This window comes from Micromys minutus, assembly GCF_963924665.1.
Source record: "Micromys minutus genome assembly, chromosome: 2".
NCBI classification, from domain to species: Eukaryota; Metazoa; Chordata; class Mammalia; order Rodentia; family Muridae; genus Micromys; species Micromys minutus.
Genome location: NC_137971.1, coordinates 93,801,307 through 93,825,477, shown reverse-complemented (window position 1 = coordinate 93,825,477; position 24,171 = coordinate 93,801,307). Strand labels below are relative to the sequence as shown.

General features: G+C 51.3%; 1 protein-coding gene across 1 annotated transcript; it reads left to right on the top strand.

Annotated features, from left to right (window-relative positions):
- The first annotated feature begins 320 nt into the window (after positions 1-320).
- Positions 321-24,171, top strand: STARD10 (StAR related lipid transfer domain containing 10). The gene is made up of 7 exons (XM_080911868.1): positions 321-553; positions 931-1,250; positions 20,382-20,529; positions 21,057-21,160; positions 21,767-21,884; positions 23,470-23,522; positions 23,689-24,171. The coding sequence occupies exons 2-7, from the start codon at positions 1,044-1,046 to the stop codon at positions 23,929-23,931; spliced, it is 873 nt and encodes a 290-aa protein (XP_080767994.1). The 5' UTR covers positions 321-553; positions 931-1,043; the 3' UTR covers positions 23,932-24,171.

Genomic DNA, 24,171 nt, shown 5'->3' with positions numbered 1-24,171 from the left:
TCTCCGAAGTGGTTTGTGTGTGTCTGTGTGAACAAGCTGCTGCAGAAGCCTGTTCCTACAAGGTGGGAGCGAGGAGTAGAGAAGCGGCTCCCAGTTAACTTCCAGAATCCCTCTTGGCACCTCAACCTTACTCTGGGAGCCCAGGCTAGTTTGCTACTTAACTACATCGCTACCTCTCACGGGTCCCCGGTCCTCTGCTGGTCGACATCTCCTCCCGGACTTTGCCCCTTCCCCGGGGCTGACGGGGGCGGGCGCTAGGACCCGGCGGGGCGGGGCGGGGCTCGGTGCTCCTGCAGCTTTTACCTCTGCAGGCTGGAAAATACCGAGCGAGGCGAGCGGAGCCCCGGAGCCCCGAGCCTAGCGGGAGGGAGGAGGGCGGAGGGGGCGCGCGGGGCGGGGGGCGCGGAGCGGGGCGGGGCCGGCGGCGGGACCCACTGCTCCTCCCCCCAGGGCCCCCGCGCGGCCCCCGGTCGCCCGGGCAGCGGAGGCAGAGGCGCCGGCGGAAGAGCTCGCACCCCGGCTCCGGCGGGCCCCGGCAGAGAAGCCGGCACAGGTGAGATTCGGCCACCACGGCTGCCCCCATTCCCCACGGCCCGGCGCCGCTTGCTACCGAGTTAGTTGTGCGAGTCCTGCCAGCACCACGCGGGGACTCCGTGCCAGACCCGCACCTGCGATCCCCCCCAGAGTCCCGCCCGGTTCTCGCGGGCTCCTGCACGCTCCTGCACCCGCTACGCAGCAACCCTACTGCCGCTCCAGGGAAGTATGAGGTCGCTCCTTGTGGGAGGGTGGCCCCAGTGACTGTCCTGTGCCGGTGCACAACCGCCTGGGGCCAGTACCTGCCCTACTCAAGCTGTCCGCTGGTCCGGGACCCCGGCTAGCTCCACCCGCGCCCCCAGCGCACTGACTCTGGTCCCCAAACCGGTCTTGCAGGTCCCAGGAAGGTGGCGTCAGCATCTGCAGCCGCGTCGACGTTGTCTGAGCCTCCGCGGAGGACCCAGGAGAGTCGGACTAGGACCAGGGCCCCGGGCCTCGCCACGCTCCCTATGGAAAAGCCAGCTGCCTCAACAGAACCCCAAGGGTCTCGGCCCGCCTTGGGCCGTGAAAGTGTCCAGGTGCCCGATGACCAGGACTTCCGCAGTTTCCGGTCAGAGTGTGAGGCCGAGGTGGGCTGGAACCTGACCTACAGCAAGGCCGGCGTGTCTGTGTGGGTGCAGGCTGTGGAGATGGATCGAACTCTGCACAAGATCAAGGTAGGGTTGCCCTGTGGTACCTGCAGCCTCCACTCTTTCGGAGCTGTCTCTCACAGGAGTCTCCTCGTTCAGACTCAGATCAGGGGCTCATAGAGGGGTGCATGTGGGCGCAGAGTCTCCTAATATAAACCAGGAGGAGGTATGGTCCCCCATTACACACATGGGTCATAAACTCATCTGGCTCACGGAACTCTAACCTAGGCATGCCCGTGTGTTTGGGAGATGGGTGATACCAGGCATACTTAGGGGAATAGTGTTTCTCAGAGGTCTGTCCTTCAGAATAGTTTCTGCGTGGACCCTAGATTTGACTCACTAGGTAGATGAATGACCCTCTTCCTCCTTCACCGGGGCTTCTCTAGTCTGAGATGGGTTTTCTGCTCTACTTTCTGCACTCTTGGGTGCGGAAGATGAGATTTCCTTCCTGCTCGATTCCCCTGGTCCTCCCTGTTTCTGCCCAGTGGCTCCATCGGGCTGAATCTTCTGCAGGCCTTTAGGACTGTGGCTGGCAGCTCCTGGTGGCTCTCTTGCCTCGAGAGCCACACTATGGGTGAACTAGGGGAAGTGGGGTCACAGGGGCAAGGGAAACCAGCTCAGAAGGCAGATGAATACCCATCAGCCCCTCACTGCTATTTCCTCTCCTCCCAGCCCTATGAGTCTGGCTTCTCTGTCATAGCAGGGCCACTTGGGGTTTGATGGGGGCAGAGATCCTGGTCTAGGGGCTTCAGTAGCTGTTTCTCACACATGTGGTTTTGTTGTGAGTGCCACATTGCAGGGTGTGAACTTCCCCTTAAAGGGCTCTTGGAAGGCTATTCCCTTGCACCTTTCTGCTCTGGATCTGAGGAGGATGCATTCCTGTTCTTAGAGGCCAGGGTGCTGGACTACCTTAGCCAAGACCCTTCTGCCTAGGGCCCGGTCTTCTGGCCTTACCAGAGCCTGAGGTGCCGACCTTACCTCTCTGGCCCTATGCTTTTTTTTTTTTTTTTTTTAAACCTTGCCCTAATCATGTATAGCTTTATCCATCTGTCCCCACATGGTTGGCTTGCTCTTTCTGCTGTCCCTTTACCCTCTGTGACTGTCTCTGTATGCCCTGGCTAACTGCCTCTCTTTCTCTGGGTTTCTGTGTGTACCTCCTTGCTCTGAGTTTCTTCCTCGGTTTAAAGACCCTGGGCTGGGGCTTCTTCAAGCACTAGCCTAGGTCTGAGCCTGAGGAGCCAGGTGGGAAGGGGAGCTGGTAGTGTCAGCATGTTGCTGATTGCATTCAGGGTTCTCCCTACAGCGTCCACCAGGGTAAGTGGTGTTGGAGAAAGATGGACATGGGAACAGAGTGAAAGGTGGTGAAGTAAGGGAGAAAGCCTTAAAGCCAGCAGTGTGCAGGGGCTGGGAAGTTTGGCTTCCCCATAGGACTGCTGTGTGTGTGTGTGTGTGTGTGTGTGTGTGTGTGTGTGTGTGTGTGTGTGTAGTGTGGGTACTCCCACCCTTTGTCAATAGGGCGGAGCTGCCTCCTCCATCTGGCTTGGTTAATGAATAAACCCAGCCTTGCCCAGGGCTGGAGTTGGCAGGTCTAGAGACCAGGTTGCCTCAAACAGACCCCTTGTGGCTAGATCAGGCTTGGGAAGGGAGAGTATTTGAAGAAGGTGTGGTGTTATGGGTAAGACGTATGTTTTCTTCAACACACCAGATTCTAGGGCTTTGCATACTGAACAGAGGCTAAGGTACTAGACAGCCTTTTGTACAACCTGTTGTAATCTCCTCCTCCTACAAAAGGATGCAGGCAAGGATACTAAGGACCAGAGAATGCCAGGGACCAGCATGTGGCTGGGGTGGGGGCTGAGTGAGGGAGAGAACTTAGAGCCCTGATGGGTTAGTCTCCAAGTCTAATCTTGTCTCTAACTCTTCTCCCATACTGCTTTAGCCCAATTTCCCACAGTAGAGGAGGTGAAGTAGAACCTAGACCCAGGGAGGAGACTGGCACCTTAGTTATAGGTGTCACCAGCGGCCAGGCTCCATGCCTGGTCCTCTCAGCACAGCCAGTGGAACTCTGGGATATGAGCTGAAGTCTCTGAGCTTCCTGTCCCCAGATGCCAGGACTTCTAATTGCCACACAGTTAGCCCACTTCTGATAAGGGCCCTGTTCCCAGTCAAACATTTTCTCTTGGTTATCTGATTTAGCCTCAGGCCAGTCCTGGAGAGTCTTCAGTTTGCTTCTGTGTTACTAAGAAAAAAACAGACCAAAAGAAAGTTCACCCCACAGCTGAGACAGGAATGCACCCCAGTCAGCATGCTCCAGAGTTGCTGGCCCTCTCTGATGAGTTTGCATCCTTGGGCAACAGTGGCCTTTAACCCCATCAATAGCTCTTTGAAGAACTGAAGGACATTATGTTCCCATCATCCTACTCTTCTTTGATGGATGAGGCCCAGAGGGGTGAGTGACTCTTGCCAAGGTCACATACATCAGGTAGAAACCAGAGGTCCCAGGGATCATTGGGTCATTGCAGGAAACTGGGACTTAACCTCAGTTGTTTGTTGAAATTCTGTTTCCTCTCTTCCCCATTTTAACCCCTCTCCCCTGTATCCTGTGCTGTGTGTGTGTGGAGGGGGGGGGTGCCTTCTGATTTTCTTGATTGATTTTCACCCTGCTCTTCTCCCTATCTGTGTGTCCAAAGGTCCCTGGAAGCCACATGGCTCTGGGCCCAGCACACAGTTAGGACAAATACAAGGGGCTGTTGGAGGTCACCCCTACTCTTTCCCTTCCTCCTGGCTCCAGGCCTGCACTGGGCTCTGGGTTAGTGGACTGGAGGCAGACAGTTCCTCCTGCAAGTCTAGGCACTGCATCAGAGGCAGATGTTGAGTATGGACCCCAGAGACAAGGCAGAGGGCTGCTTAGATCCCAAACCCAGGTTTCCCAAAGCCCAGGCTTGAAGAAATAAAAAATACTTTTCAGTCATTCAATTAGGGAATTGTCTAGATCTGGAATCTTTTTGCTTTGTGTGACTGAGGCACATGGCTTCCACTCTCTGGGCTGTCTGGTGACCTGCCATTGGGTCTTTCTGATTTGAAGGACCTCTGACATCAGTGGCTGGGCCAGGGCACAGGGGAGCGAGAACAGGGCAGCCCTGACAAGCATGCGCTGGATCACCCAAGCTCAAGTCTTCTGAGGTTTACTGTGTGTCTATGTGGCAGGCAGAGGACTCCTGGCTGCTTCTTCCTAATGCCTCAGGAGAGAAGGAAAGCAATTCTAGGCACATCCAGGCCCACAGGGCATAGTTTGTGAGCGCACACAGCAGCAGGGGTGACCCAAGAAGGAACCAGAACCTATGATAAGAGCAGACTGGTGTCAGTATCTCTGGGGGCTTGGCGTTAGAACATCTGTGAGAGTTCTTGAGGGGCTCTTGCCGCAGGTAACTGGTTAATGGGGACTTGTCTCCTGACTCCTCTCCTTTGGCAAAAGCTCTAGATATCTCTTCCTGGCCTAGGCTCACTTGTCCACCTGTTCCATGCCTCAGGCACTTGGGGTACAGTCTCTGAAGCCAATGTCCAGGTTTTAATACCCATCTCATGAGCACCGCATTCTCCTGTGACATAGGACTCTCAGGGATCTTTGAGTACCTTTCTTACCTTTAGAGTCTGGGACTCAAAGATGTTCTGGGAAAGACAAGGGTATGTGGGTCCAGGACCACTGAGTGCCACTGTTCTGTGAGGTAAGACTCTTCAGTCCAATGGTGTAGATGTAGAAAATGGAGGCTCAGAGCAGGGTTCGACTTGTACAAGACCAAACAGAAATATCTGAAGCTGGATCAGAACTCAGGTCCTTGCCTCCCCCTGCCCCAGTCAAAACTGCCTTCTCTCTGCTCCTTGGCCTGGCTCTGAGCCCTGTGGGCCTTTCTGTCTCCAGAATCCCATGGAGATTCACCCTCAGTCCTTGGGTCTCTCTGTGCTGTGTCATTATGACAGGATACCTTGGAGGGGACCCAGCTGGTAAAAGTCCAGTCTTCACTGTGATCTCAGGGGCCACTTCACCTTTCTGGATCTGTTTTCTTATCTGTGGTGGCAAGGGTGAGAGGTGATACAGTTTTAGGAGCTGGAGGGGTTCAGCTCCTGGTTTGGCCTTTGCTTCCCTAGGGTCAGTGATTCCATCTGTATAGGAAGTTGCTGGGCAGGTGGTTTATAGAGGCGATCCTAAACCTTAGGTCCGGGGCAGTGATGTGAGTGTTCTGCAAGCCATAGGTAAGGACAGTCACCTAAGGCCTTGATGGTCTATGCCAGCAAGAAAGGCCTCTAGGTGTGTATCCCTGAATCCAGGGATAGCTCTGAGGATTCCTGTCTTGGCTCCAGCCTTGACCTGACATAGGAGACCTAGAAGAGGCCTCCAGAGGTGTCCTGGAGAATAAGAGTTCTAGAGAGGTTCCGAGGGAGTTGATGGTGTGTGCTATGGGGAAGGTGCACTGAAAGGGGGAACAGTCAGTGGCTGGAGGTGTTGAGGAAACCTTTCTGGCTTGAGGTGCCTGTTTGAGTCAAAGCTCTACAAGAGAGAACTCAAGATTCAAAGTCTTTGCTGTGTGGCCCTGGGCAGGCTGCTTCTACTTCCTCCTCTGATCCACCTGGACAAGAAGTATCAGTTTGCCTGTTCTGCTACCTCAGTTACTCAGTGAATGTCACTGAATAACCTCTCTCTATCTGGGCCTATGCTGGAAGTAGGGGACAGCCAGGAATTGAAGGGTTTCCAGTTGACCCCAGACCGACCACTGAGCATGCCAGTCCTGGAGTATAATGCCTAGGTGGTTTTGGAATTGAGGGGAGAGTAGGGGTTTGTCAGCATCTGGGGCATTTTGCACAGATACAAAGAGGAGGTTAGAATGGGAGAGATGTCCTGGCTGAGAATTGGGAGTAGAAAGGGATTCGTGGGCCAGGCCAGGCCTTTGGCTTTCTGGAACTAGGGCTCTTATGGTGCTAGGGTTTTGCTGTTGGGAGAGGCTGGGTAGTGGTACTGAGTCTACTAGAGAAGGGTCTGTGGCCAGTGCAGCTTGGGATGAGCCCAGAGGGATTGGGCAACAATGTGTAAACCATGACTTGCAGAGCAGGCTGAGGTGGAAGCTGGTGGGACGCAAGCCATTTGTGGCCCCTGCTCTGGTGATGGGTGGGGTGCCTCCAGGCTCTGTCCCTGTTGGGGGTAGGGGAGTCCACAGTTCCTAGGCTGACTTAGTACCCTCCACGCCCAGTTCCCCAGGCTCCAGCTTTTAAACTTTAACGAGCCTCAGCTCAGTTTCCAGCCGAGAGTGTTTAAAGTTTCAGGAGATGAGAGAAAAGAGCAGTCCTAGACACAGCTGGGTCCTTTTTCTTCCCTTGTGCCTCTAGGCCTGGCTGGACCCTCTGGAGCCAGAGCCCTGGGTACTGTGACCCTGGAGACTTGACTCTGCAGGTCTGGGACCTACACTGGACCTCTCTGGAGTGTTCCCAAAGGCCTGGAGTCCAGGTCTCCAACAAGCATAGATGGCGATAGAACCCAGTCACAGCCCAGACCAGGGCGAATGATCATCCTCTGGCCATAAGAGGAGGGACACAGCTCAGAGTAGATAACGGGTTGGTAGTGTTTCCAACCCTTTCAGCGCTCCTTATGTCCCCTCATAGCATGCTTGTGTGGTGGAGATGCTGTAGGTCCCTATAGATTAAAAAACATGGGATTGAAGAGTCTCATGCCAAATATACACTCTTGTCACTTGCCATTAAATGGAGCTTGTGGCCGGTGGCTCAGGGTATCTGGCGCTGTTTTCTGAAGCTGTATGAATGTATGCATTGTATGTTTTATGTGAATGTACATATGCATGCATTTGCATATGCCATGGCAGGGGTATGGAGGTCAGAGGGCACCTAGAGGGACATGGTTCTCTCCTTCCAATATGCAGGTCCAAGAGGTTGAACTCAGGACCTCAGTCTTGGTAGCAGGCGCCTTTATCTGAGCCATCTCACTGGCCCTTTCTGGCACACCACTGCCTTCCAACCTGGGCTCCCAGGAGGCAGGCATATGCCATATCTCTAGAATCTTTCTGTCCTGGGGCAGATATACAGTGTCTACACAGGTGGGAAGTAGGGGGTGACACCTGCTCTGATCTAATTGTGGCACCTGGGCCATTTAATCGTATTGGGTTTCTGTCACAATGCTCTTCAGTGCTGGCTCCCAAAGGCCCCCTCATCATTTCCTGGACTCCACTCTCTGTCTTTGGATCTTTCTAGATGTCCTGGGACCTAGGAATGGGTGATAGAGCAAGGCCTGGTAGTTAGAGGTGACCTGTCTCCCCTGTGTGTCTCCAACATGTATTCATTCATGCACAGAGAGCCTATACATTTAAAGAGTGCATGAATGTATACATTTAAAGAGTGCAAAGCGTAGTGTTCTGCAGGAATTTGGCACCAAATCTCACTTATCAGACCCTGTTGTTATGAGGCTCATATCCTGTCAGGGAGCCAAGCAAAACAGAAGCAAACAGCTGAAGAAGATACCAGAGTGTGGCTCTGTTCTAAGCGCAGGGTAATTTGATGGGGGTGGAGGATTCTGCGTGTGGGTTTCTGTGTGGAACTGGACTGAGGGTGGTTATGTGTGACGCAGCCTTCGGATGAGTGGGCTGCCAGCCCCTCACAAGCAGGTACAAGGTTCCCCCAACCCCAAGCAGGCACCTGAGACGTTTGGGTCATTCCACACTGAATGCATGTGTGTGCCAAGTATGAGTCTCTGTGTTTCTGTGTCTGGCATTACTCTGTGTGTGAGTCACACCCCCTCACTGCAGGAGCAGAGTTGTCTCTGATCCAATTATGTCTGCTCAGCTGTCTCCTGGCAGCTCCTGCCCCCTGGTGCAGCTCTGGCTCTACCATGGCTTCCCCTTCCTGCTGCTTCTAAAGCCTGTCTGCCTCTGTCTTCTCTCTGGGTCTCAGGATAAGCCCTTCTCCAAACCTGTGTTAGTTCTCTTCTCCCTAGCTGGTAAATTCCTGTGTCCCTGATGGCTCTACTGGCCCTTTCCTTCTCTTTTCTTTTCTTGTCTCAGTTGTGTGTTTATTTAGCAAACCTCCTCTTCTGCTGTCTACCCTCTCGGCCAGCTATTGTGTTGTGGATCTGGAGACAGATCAGACATGGGCCCTCCCCTCCAGAGACTCCAGGCCTGGTGGAGAGACAGGCAAAGCCTTCACAGGAGTGTTGGGCAGAGACTTGTACTGAGAAGAGTGACCTACAGCCTGACGTCGACCAACAGCAGGGTGTAAGACAGGACTTCCATGGAGAGCGGTGCCTGGGCCTAGCCAGATTCCAGTGAGCTCCTACATGGGGCAGATGCACATACTGGGGCTGAGGAAGAAGGGAGGCAGGACAGTTAGGTTTTTTCATGAAGCCAAAAAAGGTAGAGTCTTTCAAACTTGGCAGTGCCATTGTTGGTTCCAGGGTTTAGAAAACTCCCTGGTCAGGGGACCGATTGACTAGGAGCCTGGAGATTGTGGCTACACAGGCCAGGCAGGGATGGTGGGGTAGAAAGGGCTTGTCCAGAAGGAACGCTGTGGTTCAGCAGAGCTACAGAAAAGGGGGAGAAAGGAATTGGTTTAGAGCCAAGATTGCATTCCAGACGCTGAAGGGAAGCAGGCATTATGCTCATGTTGGACATAGGGAACCCAGTGGCCCAGGGGCCGTCTAGAGCTTGAGGCAAAAGTCTAGTGCTTGCTAGCTTTTCAGGGATCATCATCTATGGTGGTCCCTGATGCCTGGGGGAGTTTTTGTCTTTATCTGTCGCAGTGTCCAGTGGCAGCTCTGATCTTGTCTCATGTCGCTGGTCCCCTACTCTACCTCATTTTCTTATACCTCTCCATTACACCTCTCTTTCCCAGCTCCTCCTCCTTCGTCTGTGTGCCCCTGTCCTCGGGGTACAGCAGAAGGACAGGACAGGACAGGAGGTCAGCCCCCACAGCCATGCCTTTATCCCTGCTCAGAGCTGGGCCTGCAGCTGAAGCTGGGGGTGAGGGTGTCCAGGGAAGCTGCTGGAGACCAGTGGGAGGGAGGGCACCAGGCAGAGCAGGGCTGAGTCACCCAGCCCTGGATGGAGAACAGCAGGAAAGGGCCTGGGTGGCTCTTTGCAGGAAGCTCTGTTTACAGAAGTCACAGCAGAACATCTCTCCTCCACCCGTCTTGGGGGGTGCCTGAGAAAAGTTGAGTTGCAGGTAGTTGCTGCCAGATCCCTTCCCTTCAAAGGAGAAGGTTGTGGGGACCAACGGCCATTTCCCAGGTGTAACCTCTGAGGTGGAAGAGGGGGACAGGGACTTTGTATTACGCCCACAACATGTATATTCTCTATACCACTCCCCACCCTGGTAGGCCCACCTCAAGCAAAGGTAGCCCCTATTCCACACTTACTGTATAAGCTCCAGCCTCTAGTGTGGACAGCTCTCATCCGGCTAAGCGCTAGCCCATCTGGCATTCCCGGGTTCTTTCACAGACTAGAGCCTGATTCTTAGGGACCAGGCTTAAGGGTAGACTTTGGGATACACTGGCTCTGGGCAGGTTCCTCCTTATGGTTTTGCCGAACCACCATTCACTAAAGGGACACTGACTTCACCATAGAGTGGGCAAAGCTGTCAAGCCACTAGCACAGAGCCTGGCCCAGTGAGCACTCCATTAACAGTTGCTGAATGGATGAATGAATGAGCAGGTTGAGTACCCAAGGGACAGCTCCATTTCCTGCCTTATCCTTGTTCACTCAGGGTGACTCAGGTTACCTCATGCGGCTGCATGTGCTTTCTTCCCGAAGCTAGCCGGTTCTGGTTCCCGGCTTGTACCAGTCTCTGCCAAGGGCCTTTTCCCCCTTCCACCTGGGTGCCACCTGCCCATCTATGGGCTTTCCTTTAGGATTTGGCTTTGCCGTGTTTTCCTTGGCCTGCAGTTCCTCATCCTTCTATCTCTGCCCTGACCCTGCAGGGTCCTCATCGCCTGCTTCCTGCCTTGGCCCAAGAGTGAGTGTCCTAAGACCCCTCTGGTTCCCACTTCTAGCGTAGTCTCTTTGGCAGTCAGTGGCATAAAAGCCAGACACTGCTGAGCATTTCCAATAACCTGTGTGAGCCCAGAGTGTCAGGCTGCAGCCTGGGTGAGCCTGGCATTTCAGGTACAAGGAACAAGGTCTTAGAGGTTCTGGATAGAACAACTCCAGCTACTTCAACTTCATAATTTCTCTTCTTCCTCCTCTTCTTCTTCTTCCTCTTCCTCCTCCTCTTTCTCCTCCTCTTCTTTTACCTCCTCCTCTTCTTCCTCCTCCTCTTCCTCCCCTTCCTCCTCCTCTTCCTCCTCCTCCTCTTCTTTCTTCTCTTCCTTTTCCTCCTACTTGCCTCCCTCCTTCCCACCCCCACTTTCTTTCTTGAGACGGAGTTTCTATGTCTTGCCCTGGCTGTCCTGGAACTTGCTCTGTAGACCAGGCTGGCCTCAAAGTCAGAGATCTGCCTGCCTCTGCCTCCTGTGCTGGGATTAAATGTGTGCAGCACTACCACCTGGACTGGACAGAAGTTCTAATTAGGACACCAAAATGTTTTTTCACAGGTCTTACTATAGCCAGGTCGACATCAAACTAATTTATTCTCCTGCATTCGTTTCCTATGCACTAGGATTACAGCTATGCAAGATGAAACAGTGGGTTTTTAAAAAAATATTTCATAAATATTATAGTAATAGTAAGAAGAATTCAAATATTAAAACCTGGCACATGTCCAAAGTTTCAATAACTAGGTATGCTGAGGCAGGAGGACCACTTAAACTCAGAGTCTGAGGCCAGCCTGGATAAACAGCAGCAGCCTTGTGGGATAGTGTCAGTGGGAGAGAATGGGGTGATATGCAGCTTCTTTGGTTCTTGGAAGAGTGTTTGCCTGGCAGACACACACATGAAGCCTTGTGTTTGGTGTAAACTGTGTGTAGTGGTGTAAGCCTATGATCTCTGGAATTTGAGTTGATCTTTAGTTATGTAGCAAGTCCAAGGCCAGCATGGTCTACATGAGACTGTCTCAATATTTTTTTGTTCTAATAAAAAAAGCAAACCAAACCCTGGTTTCCCAAAGGGACCATCCCCAGGCTCCATCCACCCTTTTCAAGGGTGCAGCTAATCTGGGCGTGGTTGAAACCATGCACAGTTTGTGTGCTGCTTTGCTCATTTAAGTTTGCATCCGTAGATGTTGCTCGAATCACTAGAGTTATTAATTCATGAACAGTTCTGGCAGCTGCTTTCCACCAGGCCTGTTCTGGGCCCTGAGGGTTACAGAGCCGTGAGGCTGCCCTTGTCCTGGGGGCGGGGCAGGGTGGACAACCCAGCCCTTGATGGCTATGCAGTCCTCAGGGTGATGTGTCATTCTGAACGGAACTGGCCTTGCTTATGCTGTTCTCCAATATAATTTCCTAATTACAAATTCAATAATATACTCATGAATATTGTAACAGAACTTTTCTTATTTTTTCCTGAGCTTAGCTTTCTCTCTCTCTCTCTCTCTTTTTTTTTTTTTTTATATACTGGGTATTAAACCCAGGCGCTCATGCAGGCTAGGCAAACACTCTACCTCAGTTCTTTGTGTGTTAGGTGCACATGCATGTGTGTGCATGCACATGTATGTATTCAGAGGCCAGAGAAAAATCTTGGCTATCACACCTCATGTGCCATCTACCTTGCTGCTGCTGTTTTCCCCTATTTTTCTCCGTGCAGTGCTGAGCTACAGATGTCTGCTACAGTGCCTGGCTTTGACATGGGTGCCGGGGATCCGAACCCAGGTCCTTAAGCTTGCACAGCAACTACTTTACTGGCTGAGCCTTCTCCCCAGCCCTGTCTCATTAAGCTGTCTAGGCTGGCTTTGAACTTACAGCCTTCCTGCCTTAGCCTCTCGAGCAGCTAGGAATCCATGGCTGTGCCAACCAGGCTTGGCTTGACAAATCATTTTCTAGAATTGTTGCAGCTAGTTGTTACGGTCACTGTGTGTCATTCTTTTCCCTGGGCGGTGGGGCTGCTGAGGTCCAGATCCAAGGCTTTGTTCTATTTCTATCACTAAGCTGTAAATAGAATGCTGTGTAACACTGTTACCACATCCTTATAAGGAGTGGGTATGTCATATATTAGCGGGAATGTTCATATGGTAGTTTATGAGTATAAATAAGGTATTCCAATATTTTTCAGATGATGATGATGATGATGATTGGTTTCCAAGACAGGGTTTCCCTGTGTAACCCTGGATGTCCTGGAACTCACTCTGTAGACCAGGCTGTCTTTGAACTCAGAGAGTCACCTGCCTCGGCCTCCTGAGTGCTGGAATTAAAGGTGTGCACCACCACACCCAGCTAGATAATGATGATGATGATGATGGTGATGATGATGATGATGATGATGATGATGATGATGATTGAGACAGGAGTCTCATAATATTGGCCAGGCTAGTTTTCAGAAGACATCCTTTCTCCTCTTTTGGCCTCCTAAGGAGCTGAAATTATAGGCCCACTATCCTGACTAACTCACTCACTTTTTTGACTATCAGAACTATTAAGGACTTTAAAGACAAGTTCTAGATCTTCCCCGGACCTGCCTCTTGGCACTCCAGCTCCTCTACACCTTTGTCAGAGGAATTCTCCTTAAGACAAAAAAGTTTTACAAATACCCGAGTCCTTCCCAGCTGTGCAGGTGCCTGAACTGAACTGGAACACTGAGTTATCAGCCAGTATCCAGCATTCTGAGTTGGAGAAGCCTATGCAGGCACAGCCTCTCCGTGGGCCCCGCTCATGAAGCCGGTCTTAACTGAGCACTTGGTATATGTCAGGGGCTGCCATGATCAGGGGCCACAGAACGTCAGGCAGAAGAATGCAATGCCAACCTGAGACAGAGCAATTGCCTGGAGAGAGAGGACAAGGAGGTCGGGGGCACAGCGCAGCATGAAGAATTTAGGGACAAGACAGCAGACACATTAGGAAAGGAGCCATTGAGATGTCTTGGGGGGGCATTTGGGACAGATCTGGAGAAGTAGGTACCTTAGTACTCATCATGACAGGACTGACAGATGTCTGTCCTCTTTCTTCTTGCCAGTCACTGGAGAAGGGTCTTAAGAGTTTCTGTTCTGAGGACCCCAGAATTCCAAGACAAGAAGTAGGTCCTCCCTCAGATCCCCTGGGCCTAAGTTCCTGTGGAAACGGCAAAGTGGAGGGAGAACCAGAGCAGAGAGAGGGCCAAGGACTGCTGTGTGATTGTGCAGTTTGGGCTTCTGAGATCCCCTGGTCTGGGTCCCACCCACTTAGGGCAGGGCCCCGCAGTAGGTTAAGAAAGGTGACTGGGTTGATCTACACAGGTCTTCCTACAGCAAGTGTCTACCTGTTTGTCCATTCAACCTCTCAGCATTTTTTGGATTAAAAAAAAATTCCTTGTCTTTATAACCTCGCTCTTTGGAGGTTAGCACGTTAGCCAGAGAGCACAGGGAGGGGCCTGGGGCTGGAAGCCAGTAGAAGGCACATATTTGAAGGCTTTTTGTGCAAGCCTCTTTTAATCCTCATAGCACCAGGTAAGGGTGATCCTTCTTTGACAGGTTCAGATGCTGGGACTTAGAACTCCTTTCTTTGCTCAAGCTAAGACCACATAGCTAAGATATAGCAAGGAGAAATCTGTCACATGCACAACAATCTAGAGCTGCTAGGGAAACTGAGAGCCCGTGTGGCCCTGGCAGGGCACCGAGATAGCCAGAGGCTTCTCAGAGGCAGGGTCCCAGCACTGGGTTTCAGAAAAGCATGGCCCTGCCTTTGAACTTGGGGAGGTGTGGTAAAGCAAGACAGATGAAGAATCTGTTAGCTCTTCCTCTCTGGCTAGCCATCCCTCCAGAAGGTCATAAGCACAACATCACACCGTCCTTAGACAACACGCTTTGGTTGCCAGCATGCTTATTTTAGTTGGGCAACAATTCTGATGCTTTGGAGTCAGGAGCCTGTGGACTCTGATTCTCTGCTCTGGAATGTGTGGCCATCAGTATGCCTCTCTGGGCCTGTTTAGTGCATTGGAAGGTTGTGAGGGTGATGTGTTTTCCCACTGGGGAAACTTAGCCCAGAAGTAGGTAAGGGGAGACCGACTAACTTCTCAACACAAAATATCTGAGAAGATGTTCATGTGAAGGAAGTAACCCATTAAACAACCAATAAGGCAGCCATTGCAGGGTAAGAACAGCTAGATTGTGAGTGTTCACTAGATTCTAGACATATCTCATACAGTAACTCATCCAGTCACAATACTCTTAGGAGGTAGTTGTTATTACCATCCCAGTTTTTTCTGTGAGGAAACCAAGGCTTGTGTTAAGTCTCGTGCCTGGGGGTAGAAGCTGGGTCATAGAGTAGAATCACCTGCCGCAGAGTGTTCATGAGTGTAGCCTGTCAGTCCTCTCTTACCCAGTTCCTTCTGCTGTGGGTCTGGGGTGCTGAGTTAGGGATCACACACACATAGGGATCCACTCCTACATCAAGATTAGGAGAGAGTTCTGGGGACACAGCATGCAGTTTCTCGGGTGACACTTGGTCCCTATGGGACTCACTTTTAACAGGGCACCTGCCACACGTGCTATATTCAGACTTTGAAAGCTTTGTAGCCCAGCAGGCAAACATCTCCCTCCTAGACTGAGCTGCTCCAGGAAGCCTGCTCTACACCTGCCCCTGAGAGGCTGCTCTAAGCCTACCAGGCATGTTAGGTCATCTTCCTTGTCTGGAAGGTTAAGCCCAGGCTTCATCAGATTCACCTCTGCCTCCTTTGACTCAGGGCAAGGCTAGAACCGGGCACTGCTAGTTAGATGGTAGGATCCAGTCACACACTTTCGTGGACTAGAACAGCAAATGGGGCAGAAGGAAACGACTTCCTTTTATAGGTATCAGTTGGAATTCACTGAATTTTTTTGATGCTGGTAGAACCCACAACTTAGGCCATGCCAAGCATTGGCTCTGCCATTGGGCTCTGTTCTCTTATTGTCTGAGCTTTAAAACTACTTTTAAAATAAATTTTAAGTGCTGCCCATGTATTTATTTGTGCATGCATGTGTGTTTGTGTGTGGGTGCATGTGTGTGTGTTCCAATCACTTTATTCAGAAGCTGAAGATGGGGAAGGGGTTGAAGATCTGATCTGGTGTCCTCAGCCAGGCAGATCTATCTGGCCTCCTCCTTGCTGACAGGTGGGACAGGCCTCTGCTGGGAAGGTGAGAATCCCGGCTAAGACTGGGAAGGAGTGGTATAGGGCTCAGAGCAGCAGCCTGGCATCTCAGGGGCTGATGTAGAGCAGGCTTCCTGGAGCAGTTCAGTCTAGGTGGAAGATGTTTGCCAAGTTCAGGGGCAGAGAGTGCAGTGAGGACCAAGGCCCAGAGCCAGACAAGAACACAGTCTACTGGCTGTGTGTTTCCACCTGGCTCAAGTTTCTGTGGCGTAGAGTACATAGCCTAAATCTCAAAACGTCCCTGGTTCCAAATATGCCAGGACCAATGGAAGATTTCAGGTCTGGGTCACAGAAAGTGCAGGATGCGCCTGGGACATCTTACTGAGCTAGAAAGGAAGCACTCAAAGAATGTCAAAGACCTTGTCCAGTAGACACGAGGGCCAGCCTGAAGACTGACCAACTTCTCAGGATTTACCAGGCCTCTCCAAGTTTTACCACCGAAAGTAAACAGTTCTGGGAGACTGAAATTCCTGGCAAACAAGGACAGATATCACTCTACCATGAGCTACATCTAAGACAAGCTGATTAAGGTGAGTAATGAAAAAGCCAGTGATAATAGGTTATACTGAACCCAATAAGAAACCAAAGTAGCCTTTCCAAACTGGGCCCAGCAGAACGGCTCCCACAAAGAAGCGTAGTAAGAAGAAGGTCCATTCTGCTGTCAGTGAGTCAGTGACCCAAGAATACACCATCAAGATTTACAAGCACATCATGGAGTGGGCTTCAAGGAGCATTCCCCTCGGGCACTCAGGGAAACTCAGAAATCTGCCACAAAGAAGATGGGGACACTAGATGTAAGCATTGATACCAGGCTCAATAAAGCCGCCTAAGCCACTGGAATAAGGAATGTTCTGTATCACATTTGAGTGTGTTTGTTCAGAAAGTGTAATGAGGGTGAGGATTCACCAGGCAAGCTGTACTATCACATGCAAAACTCTACAGTAGGTCAATCTGAATTAGAACTAACCTGTTGAATGTCAAATAAGGTCACAGAACTGAAAAAAAAGTATATACAGTTTTGGCAAAATAAATGTAATGTATAATCAGGAATGAATTATGTACATAGTTTCAAGGCACCGCCTATCAAATACTTATTAACAATAGCAAGGGACAATAAGAGCCCGAAAATGGCTCAGTAAGTAAAACACTTGAAATGCAAGTGTGAAGCCCTATGTATTGTCCCCATCACCTATGGAAATGCTGGACAGGTGTGGCAGCCCTCCTGCAACCCCAATCCCATGAGGCAGAGCTAGGGAATTCCCGGGACAAGCTGGCTAGCTGGACGAGCTGAATTGGTGAGCTCTTGGTTCACTGATAAATCCTGCCTCATTAAACAAGGTGGAGAGTTATCAAGGAAGGCATTCCATGTCAACTTGTGGCCTCTACACACACGTGTACATGCACGCACACATCCAAGTACAGGGGCAGAGAGTGCAGCAGGACCAAGGCCCAAAGCCAGGCAATAGCATGGCATACTGAGTTGCTGAGCGGGGCCACCTGGCTAAGTTTCTGGGGCATGGTGTACATAGCCTAATACTCAAAAGGTCCCCGATTCCAAACACACAAAGTGGGAGGAATAACTTCACAGTAGAGAAAGCTGGTTGATTTGTGAACATTACTAGGTCAGGTTACAATAGTTATTTCCTAATAGAATGCAGTGTAAAGAGTATAAACAGCACTTATGTGGTATTGCCCCCAAGAAGGCATTCTTTGAGTGCTTCCTTTCTAGCTCAGTAAGATGTCCCAGGCGCATCCTGTACTTTCTGTGACCCTGACCTGAAATCTTCCATTGGTCCTGGCATATTTGGAACCAGGGACGTTTTGAGATTTAGGCTATGTACTCTACGCCACAGAAACTTGAGCCAGGTGGAAACACACAGCCAGTAGACTGTGTTCTTGTCTGGCTCTGGGCCTTGGTCCTCACTGTATTCTCTGCCCCTGAACTTGGCAAACATCTTCCTCCTAGACTGAGCTGCTCCAGGAAGCCTGCTCTACACCTGCCCCTGAGAGGCTGCTCTAAGCCTACCAGGCATGTTAGGTCATCTTCCTTGTCTGGAAGGTTAAGCCCAGGCTTTAGATTCACCTCTGCCTCCTTTGACTCAGGACAAGGCTAGAACTGGGCACTGCTAGTTAGATGGTAGGATCCAGTCACACACTTTCGTGGACTAGAAGAGCAAATGGGGCAGAAGGAAACAACTTCCTTTTATAGGTATCAGTTGAAATTCATTGAATTTTTTTGATGCTGGTAGAACCCACAGCTTAGGCCATGCCAAGCATTGGCTCTGCCAATGAGCTCTGTCCTCCTCATGCCTGAGCTTTAAAACTTCTCTTAAAATAAAAATTTTAAGTGCTGCCCATGTATTTATTTGTGCATGCATGTGTGTTTGTGTGTGGGTGCATGTGTGTGTGTTCCAATCACTTTATTCAGAAGCCTAAGATGGGGAAGGGGTTGAAGATCTGATCTGGTGTCCTCAGCCAGGCAGATCTATCTGGCCTCCTCCTTGCTGACAGCTGAACTCTTCATTCTGAACTAGGTCTTATCTCTCAAAATGTACTTGTGACCTGGGGTACCTTTGTACTTTAAAAATGTTGTTAATAACTGGGCATGGTGTCTCTTGCCTATAATCTCAGGACTTGTGAGGCTGATACTGGCAGATCTCTGTGTTTGAGGCCAGCCTGGTCCACAGAGTCAGTTCCAGGACAGCCAGGGCCACACAGAGAAAGCCTGTCTCAAAAAGCCAAAGTGTGTGTGAGTGTCTGTATGTGTGTTTGAGTGTGTGTTTGTGTGTGTATGAGTGTGAGTGTGTGTGTGTGTCCGTGTCTTTGTGTGTGTGTGTGTGTCTGTGTGAGTGTGTGTGTGTGTATGAGTCTGTGTCTTTGTGTGTGTGTGTGTGTGTGTGTGAGTGTGTGTGTGTGTCTGAGTCTGTGTCTTTGTGTGTGTGTGTGTCTGTGTGAGTGTGTGTGTGTGTGTGTGTCTGTATGTGTGTGTCTGTGGGGGTGTGGGGGAGGGGATCATTGCTGAAGCAATACTACAGACATCCCAGAAACTCAGAAATACAAAGGAAAACAGACATTGCACTTCTGACAGAGACAGCTGTTGTCACCCGAGGTTTGGGCAGCTTGAGCTTTTTCTAAGCATAGATTTTCCTCACTGCTCTTCCCAGTTTGTTCCGTACTTAGGGGCGGGGGTAGAAATTTCCACCATTTGTTTCCATACCAGTTTCAGTGCATCTAAGACTCTGATCACCCCTCACGTTTCTCTAGTTCTCCCCAAAAAGTCTCTTGTAAGCAGGACCTGGTGGCGCAGGCCCATCATCTGAAGCAATTAAGGACTGAGGCAGGAAGATCACAAATGCAAGTCCCACCTGGGCAACTTGATGAGATCCCATCTCAAAAATAAGAAGCAAAAAAAGGCCCGGGGTTTAGCTCAGTCATAGAACATTTGTCTTGTGTGCTCGAAGCCCTAGATCAAATCCCTGGTTAGGAGGAGGAGGAGGAGGAGGAGGGATGTCCTATTTATAACAGATGTGTCACAATCCAGTCACACTTTACAGATGGTGGTGCTCAGGGCTGGCGCTCAGCAGTTAAAACCGGCTTCTCTTTTCAGAAGACCCGAGTTCAATACCCATCCCCAGCACACGTCAGCTCAAGAATATCTGTTATTCCAGTTCCAGGGGACTGAGACGTTTACACAGACACACATACAGGCAAAACACCAATGCACATTAAATAATCATCATTAAAAAAAAAAGCCTTTAATCTGAGCATTTAGGAGGTAAAGGTGGGCAGATCTCTGAGTACTAAGCCAGCCTGGTCTACAGAGTGAGTTCTAGAACAGTCAGGGATACACAGAGAAAAACCAAACCAAACCAACAATAAGAGCAAAAAGCAAATGGTGGTCCCCAGGCCCTTCATGATAACACCATGTATTTGACAAAGTGGAGCTCATCTGCATAGAGCAGGCTGGTAGCTCTGCGGGGCACCATGTGGCTTTGTCTACGTATGTTCTCATGGGGTCACGTAGCTTGTTCCTTTGTGTTCTGTAGTTTCTGTAATCTGTGGTGTGTAGGGCAAAGTGTGCGTCTTGTAGTTACATCCCCAGCCAGGATCAGCCTATCCTGTGCTTTCATTGTGCCTGTCCTCCGTGAGGAGGGGGCCGCGCTTCCTCTCTCTCTCGGAGCTGAGTGTACTCACTTTCTCATGGGTAGAGAGTAAAGTGTGTGGGTTTCCTGTGTTGGATGAATGTTGGTTCTGGAGGAAAATTATAAGACTACACAGGAAAAAAAAAAAAAACGTTATACTTTGCTGTGGGGGTTGGGCTCTTGGGGCAGGCTAGAACAAGGACATCGACCCTCACCTATTTGTATACGGATCTTGAGAACTCTGGTTCTGTCTTTACTTGCTTCTCAGACATGTGAGCTGGATTAAATCACAACCTGCTACTTAGCTAGCCAGGTGACCTTGGCTGGGTACTTAACCTCTTTGAACCTCAATTCCCTCCTTGGCTTTCTTACCTGGCGTAATCGTTTGAAAGGCTGAATAAAGCAAGGTTGTCCTCTCTCCTAGATGGGAAGCTCTTTGAGGGTACAAAAGCGGTTACCCCCCACCCCCCAGCTACGTGGTCAGGTGTATTTGGCCATTTGATTTTTTCCCATTTAATGTGTACCTGTCTCACGCTCCTTGCTGAATTAACTGTGTCTGCCCACAAGCTGCTCCCAGAAGATAGGGAGAGCATAGACTTAGTGTGGGCGAGCCTGGACGATTTGCCTAAAGAGGATATGGGGCTGAGCTAGGGGATGGCTGTCCTTTGGTACAAGAGGTTTCTGGGGATCTGAAGTGACCCCTGTTTCTCTGCCCCGTCACCCCCTCCCCTTCCCCCTGTGCCTGTGTGGCCCTGACAACCCATGTCTGTCTGCAGTGCAGGATGGAATGCTGTGATGTACCAGCTGAGACGCTCTACGATGTCCTGCACGACATAGAATACAGAAAGAAGTGGGACAGTAATGTCATTGAGACTTTCGACATCGCCCGCTTGACTGTCAACGCTGACGTAGGATATTACTCTTGTGAGCAAGCAAAGAACAAGACTCCAACCCCCTGAGCCTCCATCCCCACCTCCCACCAGGTCTCCTCTAACTCTCCCTCCCTGTGGCCCCTCCTGTGCTGGGCTGTTCGGAGACCTGCTTACTGATATGGAAAGCCGAGCTCTCCTTGGGCATACGTATATGCTCTCACTGACTAGCACACACGCACACATGCATACACAGTTGTATGCCACGTGCCACACACCACAGGGACACCTTTTCAAGCATGTGAAAGACAGTACTGTCTTTCAAATATATTCACATAAATACAGTCAAGTCAGCAACAAGGTAAAGGCTGTGTGAGGCCCTGGGGATCAGGGTAGGCAGAGACAGTGGGGGACAAGGACTTTTTGTGCTTCCTGGTTTTATAGTGCGTCTGTGGACGGGGTTGGGGGTACCTGGATGGGGAGGGCTGGCAGTTATTAAGATCCCCATATTTCTGGCCTCCATCGTACCCTTATAGGAAGATGGGCCAGCAGCCAGGCTGAATTGTTCCTTACCCTCTACAGGGAGGTGTCCCAAGCCCCTGAAGAACCGTGATGTCATCACTCTCCGCTCCTGGCTCCCCATGGGCGCTGATTACATCATTATGAACTACTCAGTGAAACACCCTGTGAGTTGGACTGTCCTCCCCCTGGGCGCGCCTAAGGGTAATGGGCAGGGCTGGGCTGTGGCTGTCCAGTGAGTTCAGGCAGGCATGGGGGCCAGTTTCCTCCCTGCACATTGAGGATAATGTCTTCTTTTGGGGACTGTAAAGTCGCTCAGTGAAAGGATAGTGTGCGCCGTCTGCCGTGAGCGGGTGGGATGAACTGATGTGGTTGACTAGCCCTTGGGATAAGGCTGACCTATATAAATGGGTTAGCAGGAACTAGAAGGCAGGACCCTGTGGTGGGATTCACTTGAACTCCCTGGGCAGAGAGGACAGGCAGGTATAGTTAGCCTAGGCAAGGGTTCAGTGCTCACAAACACTCATAAGCCCGGACACAGTCTGGGCTCTTTCCTAGTGGCACAAAGGAAGCACTGTAAGGAGGGGCAAGGATGAACTGGCCTGATTATTTTTTCCCTTAGCCCACATTAGGCCTGACTAGAAACAGTTGTCAAGAAATGTGAACAGCTATGGGTGTGTGTGTGTGTGTGTGTGTGTGTGTGTGTGTGTGTGTGTGAGACATTCCCTCTGTCCCTACCCGAGTCTCACCTCCCTGTGCCTTTCATCCCCCAGAAATACCCACCTCGGAAAGACTTGGTCAGAGCTGTGTCCATCCAGACGGGCTACCTCATCCAGAGCACGGGGCCCAAGAGCTGTGTCATCACCTACTTGGCTCAAGTAGACCCCAAAGGTGAGGGTTTGGGCCCTGCAGCTTATCCAGGCTCCTCCCCTATACAGGGGATGAACTTTATCTGCTAGGCCACCTGAAGGCCATTTGTTAGGAGTCATTTAGTACTGTGGGGGAGGGTCTCTATCTAGAGCTAGTGGTTTTAAAATAATGGACCCATGAGGCAGCCAGTAATCCTCCTGGGAGTTTGGAACTGCCTTCCTGGGGCTAGCATTCCTAGCCTGGACCTGCTCTTGCCGTATCTCCTTTATCCCAGAAGCCTGAATTTCCCAAGCTGTTTATTCAAGTTACTTCCGTAACAGCTGAGCCCTCATCTCTGTTGAGGTGGTCAGCTTTCTAGATAGACATCATCCTCAGGATGTCTTCTGGACGCCTGAGACTTGCTGTACCCAACTGTGAACTCACCATTGCCCTCCTAGCCCCACCCTCTTTTTAAGATCAGTAGCTTACTCTCTGGTCCACCCTGTTCGGTTACTTGGGGCCAGCTTCTCCTTGTCAGCTCCTAAATGCAGTACTTAGTCTCTCCCTCCCTCCCTGCCTTTCTTCTGACTCACTCTGTAGCCCAGGCTGGTCTTGAACTTGTCATCAGCCTGTCTCCAGAGTGCTGGGGACTCCAGGCCCATGCTAACACACTCATCACCCCTGTTCTCACCTGTTCACCCTCTGACAGCTCCTAGCCTGCCATTCTTCTGGTACTCAGCCACTTTGTCCAAACAAGCTACTAGAGGAGATAAAAAACAACTTACTTCCTCTGACTCACCTGCTTGAAATGCCACTGTGACCCTGTTGTCCTCTGAGTCCAGCCTGCGTCCCTGCTCAGGGGGAAGGGGGATTTCTAGCCCCTTACCCCTTCCACTTCCCACCTCTCTGTCTGTCCAGCCTTTGTCTTCAGCTAGCTTCCTGCACCTCTGCTTCCTACTCAGTGTTTCTGGGTCCCAGGAAGTGACTCTTCCTCTGTCCACGATCCCCAGAGTGAGAACCTTCTCCCTGTTTGGGGGCCCATTTCCCTCCAGCAGAGAGCCCCAGTATGTGTTGAGATGCCACACATTGAACTCCTGTTGGGATTCTCTAGGCAGGTCCAGGTTGGGTGTCACAGACTGTGCAGTGACTTGGTAACTGAACACGTAAATATAGGATGGTTAAACCTCAGTGACAGGATTGTCATTGACAGGAATACCCTGTAGCCCAGGTCAGGGCTCCTGGCCCTTAATGAGTGTTCTGTGTGTGCAGAGCAGGTACTTGGGAGGGAGACAGATAGAGACAGGGCATGCTAGTCCAGAGTGCTGGGCTTAAGGGGTCTGAGGAGGCCCAGCAGGACAGACAGGAGGGAGGCTGAGCACCAGGGACAGTCCTGGGTTATCAGTGTGAGGACAGGCTGGAGCTTGGTGGGTCCGAATGTCAACCCACAGGTTACTTGTGGTTGCCTAGGAGCTCGACAGAGAGACAGTGGGGGCAGAGGTGAGCTTGGGGGATTTGAGAACTTGGTGGAGAAGAAATGAAAAGGGGTGGGGCAAACTCTGAAGAGGGAGGAGGGCTGGCTGGCAGTGGGTGGGACTGGGTGCCTAAGAGCCTCTCCCTGCCCCCACAGGTTCCTTACCCAAGTGGGTGGTGAATAAGTCATCTCAGTTTCTGGCCCCCAAGGTAAGTGGCTCTGGGACATGCGGAGAGGGGCGGGTAGCACTGAGGAGTAGGGCAGGGGCAGAGTTTAACACTGAGTGATGGCCTTAGCTGGAACACTGGGGACTACTGTGTGCAGGAGGGCTCTGGAGGGGTGTGGCACCCCTAACAATGTTCGGATGGTCCACAGGCCATGAAGAAGATGTACAAGGCCTGCATCAAGTACCCCGAGTGGAAGCAGAAACACCAGCCGCATTTCAAGCCATGGCTGCACCCAGAGCAGAGCCCATTGCCCAGCCTGGCCCTGTCAGAGCTGTCTGTGCAACACGCGGACTCACTGGAGAACATCGATGAGAGTGCGGTGACCGAGAGCCGCGAGGAGCGAGCGGGCGGTGCTGGAGAGGGCAGCGATGACGATACCTCGCTCACCTGACTACCACCTCTCTGCAAGGACCAAGACTGGACTGGGGTGGAACCCTGGGGCACTGAGCCTTCTGCACTCTTCCCTTCCCCCACCTGCCTTCTGGGGGCGCTGGGCTCCTGCTCAGGTGGCTGCGGCATAGCTGGACATGGCCCCAATAAATGAACCACACAGCCCCAGCCAGCTCTTTGTGCCTGCTTCTCATCTGCCCGGCACCGCTGTGCTGTTCTGCAGTGATTTTTCTTGATACTA

Coding starts and splice junctions, on each gene's coding strand:
- STARD10 (XM_080911868.1), top strand. CDS start 1,044: ATGGAAAAGCCAGCTGCCTCAACAGAACCCCAAGGGTCTCGGCCCGCC. Junction 1,251..20,381: donor GAACTCTGCACAAGATCAAG/GTAGGGTTGCCC, acceptor GTCTGTCTGCAG/TGCAGGATGGAATGCTGTGA. Junction 20,530..21,056: donor TGACGTAGGATATTACTCTT/GTGAGCAAGCAA, acceptor TACCCTCTACAG/GGAGGTGTCCCAAGCCCCTG.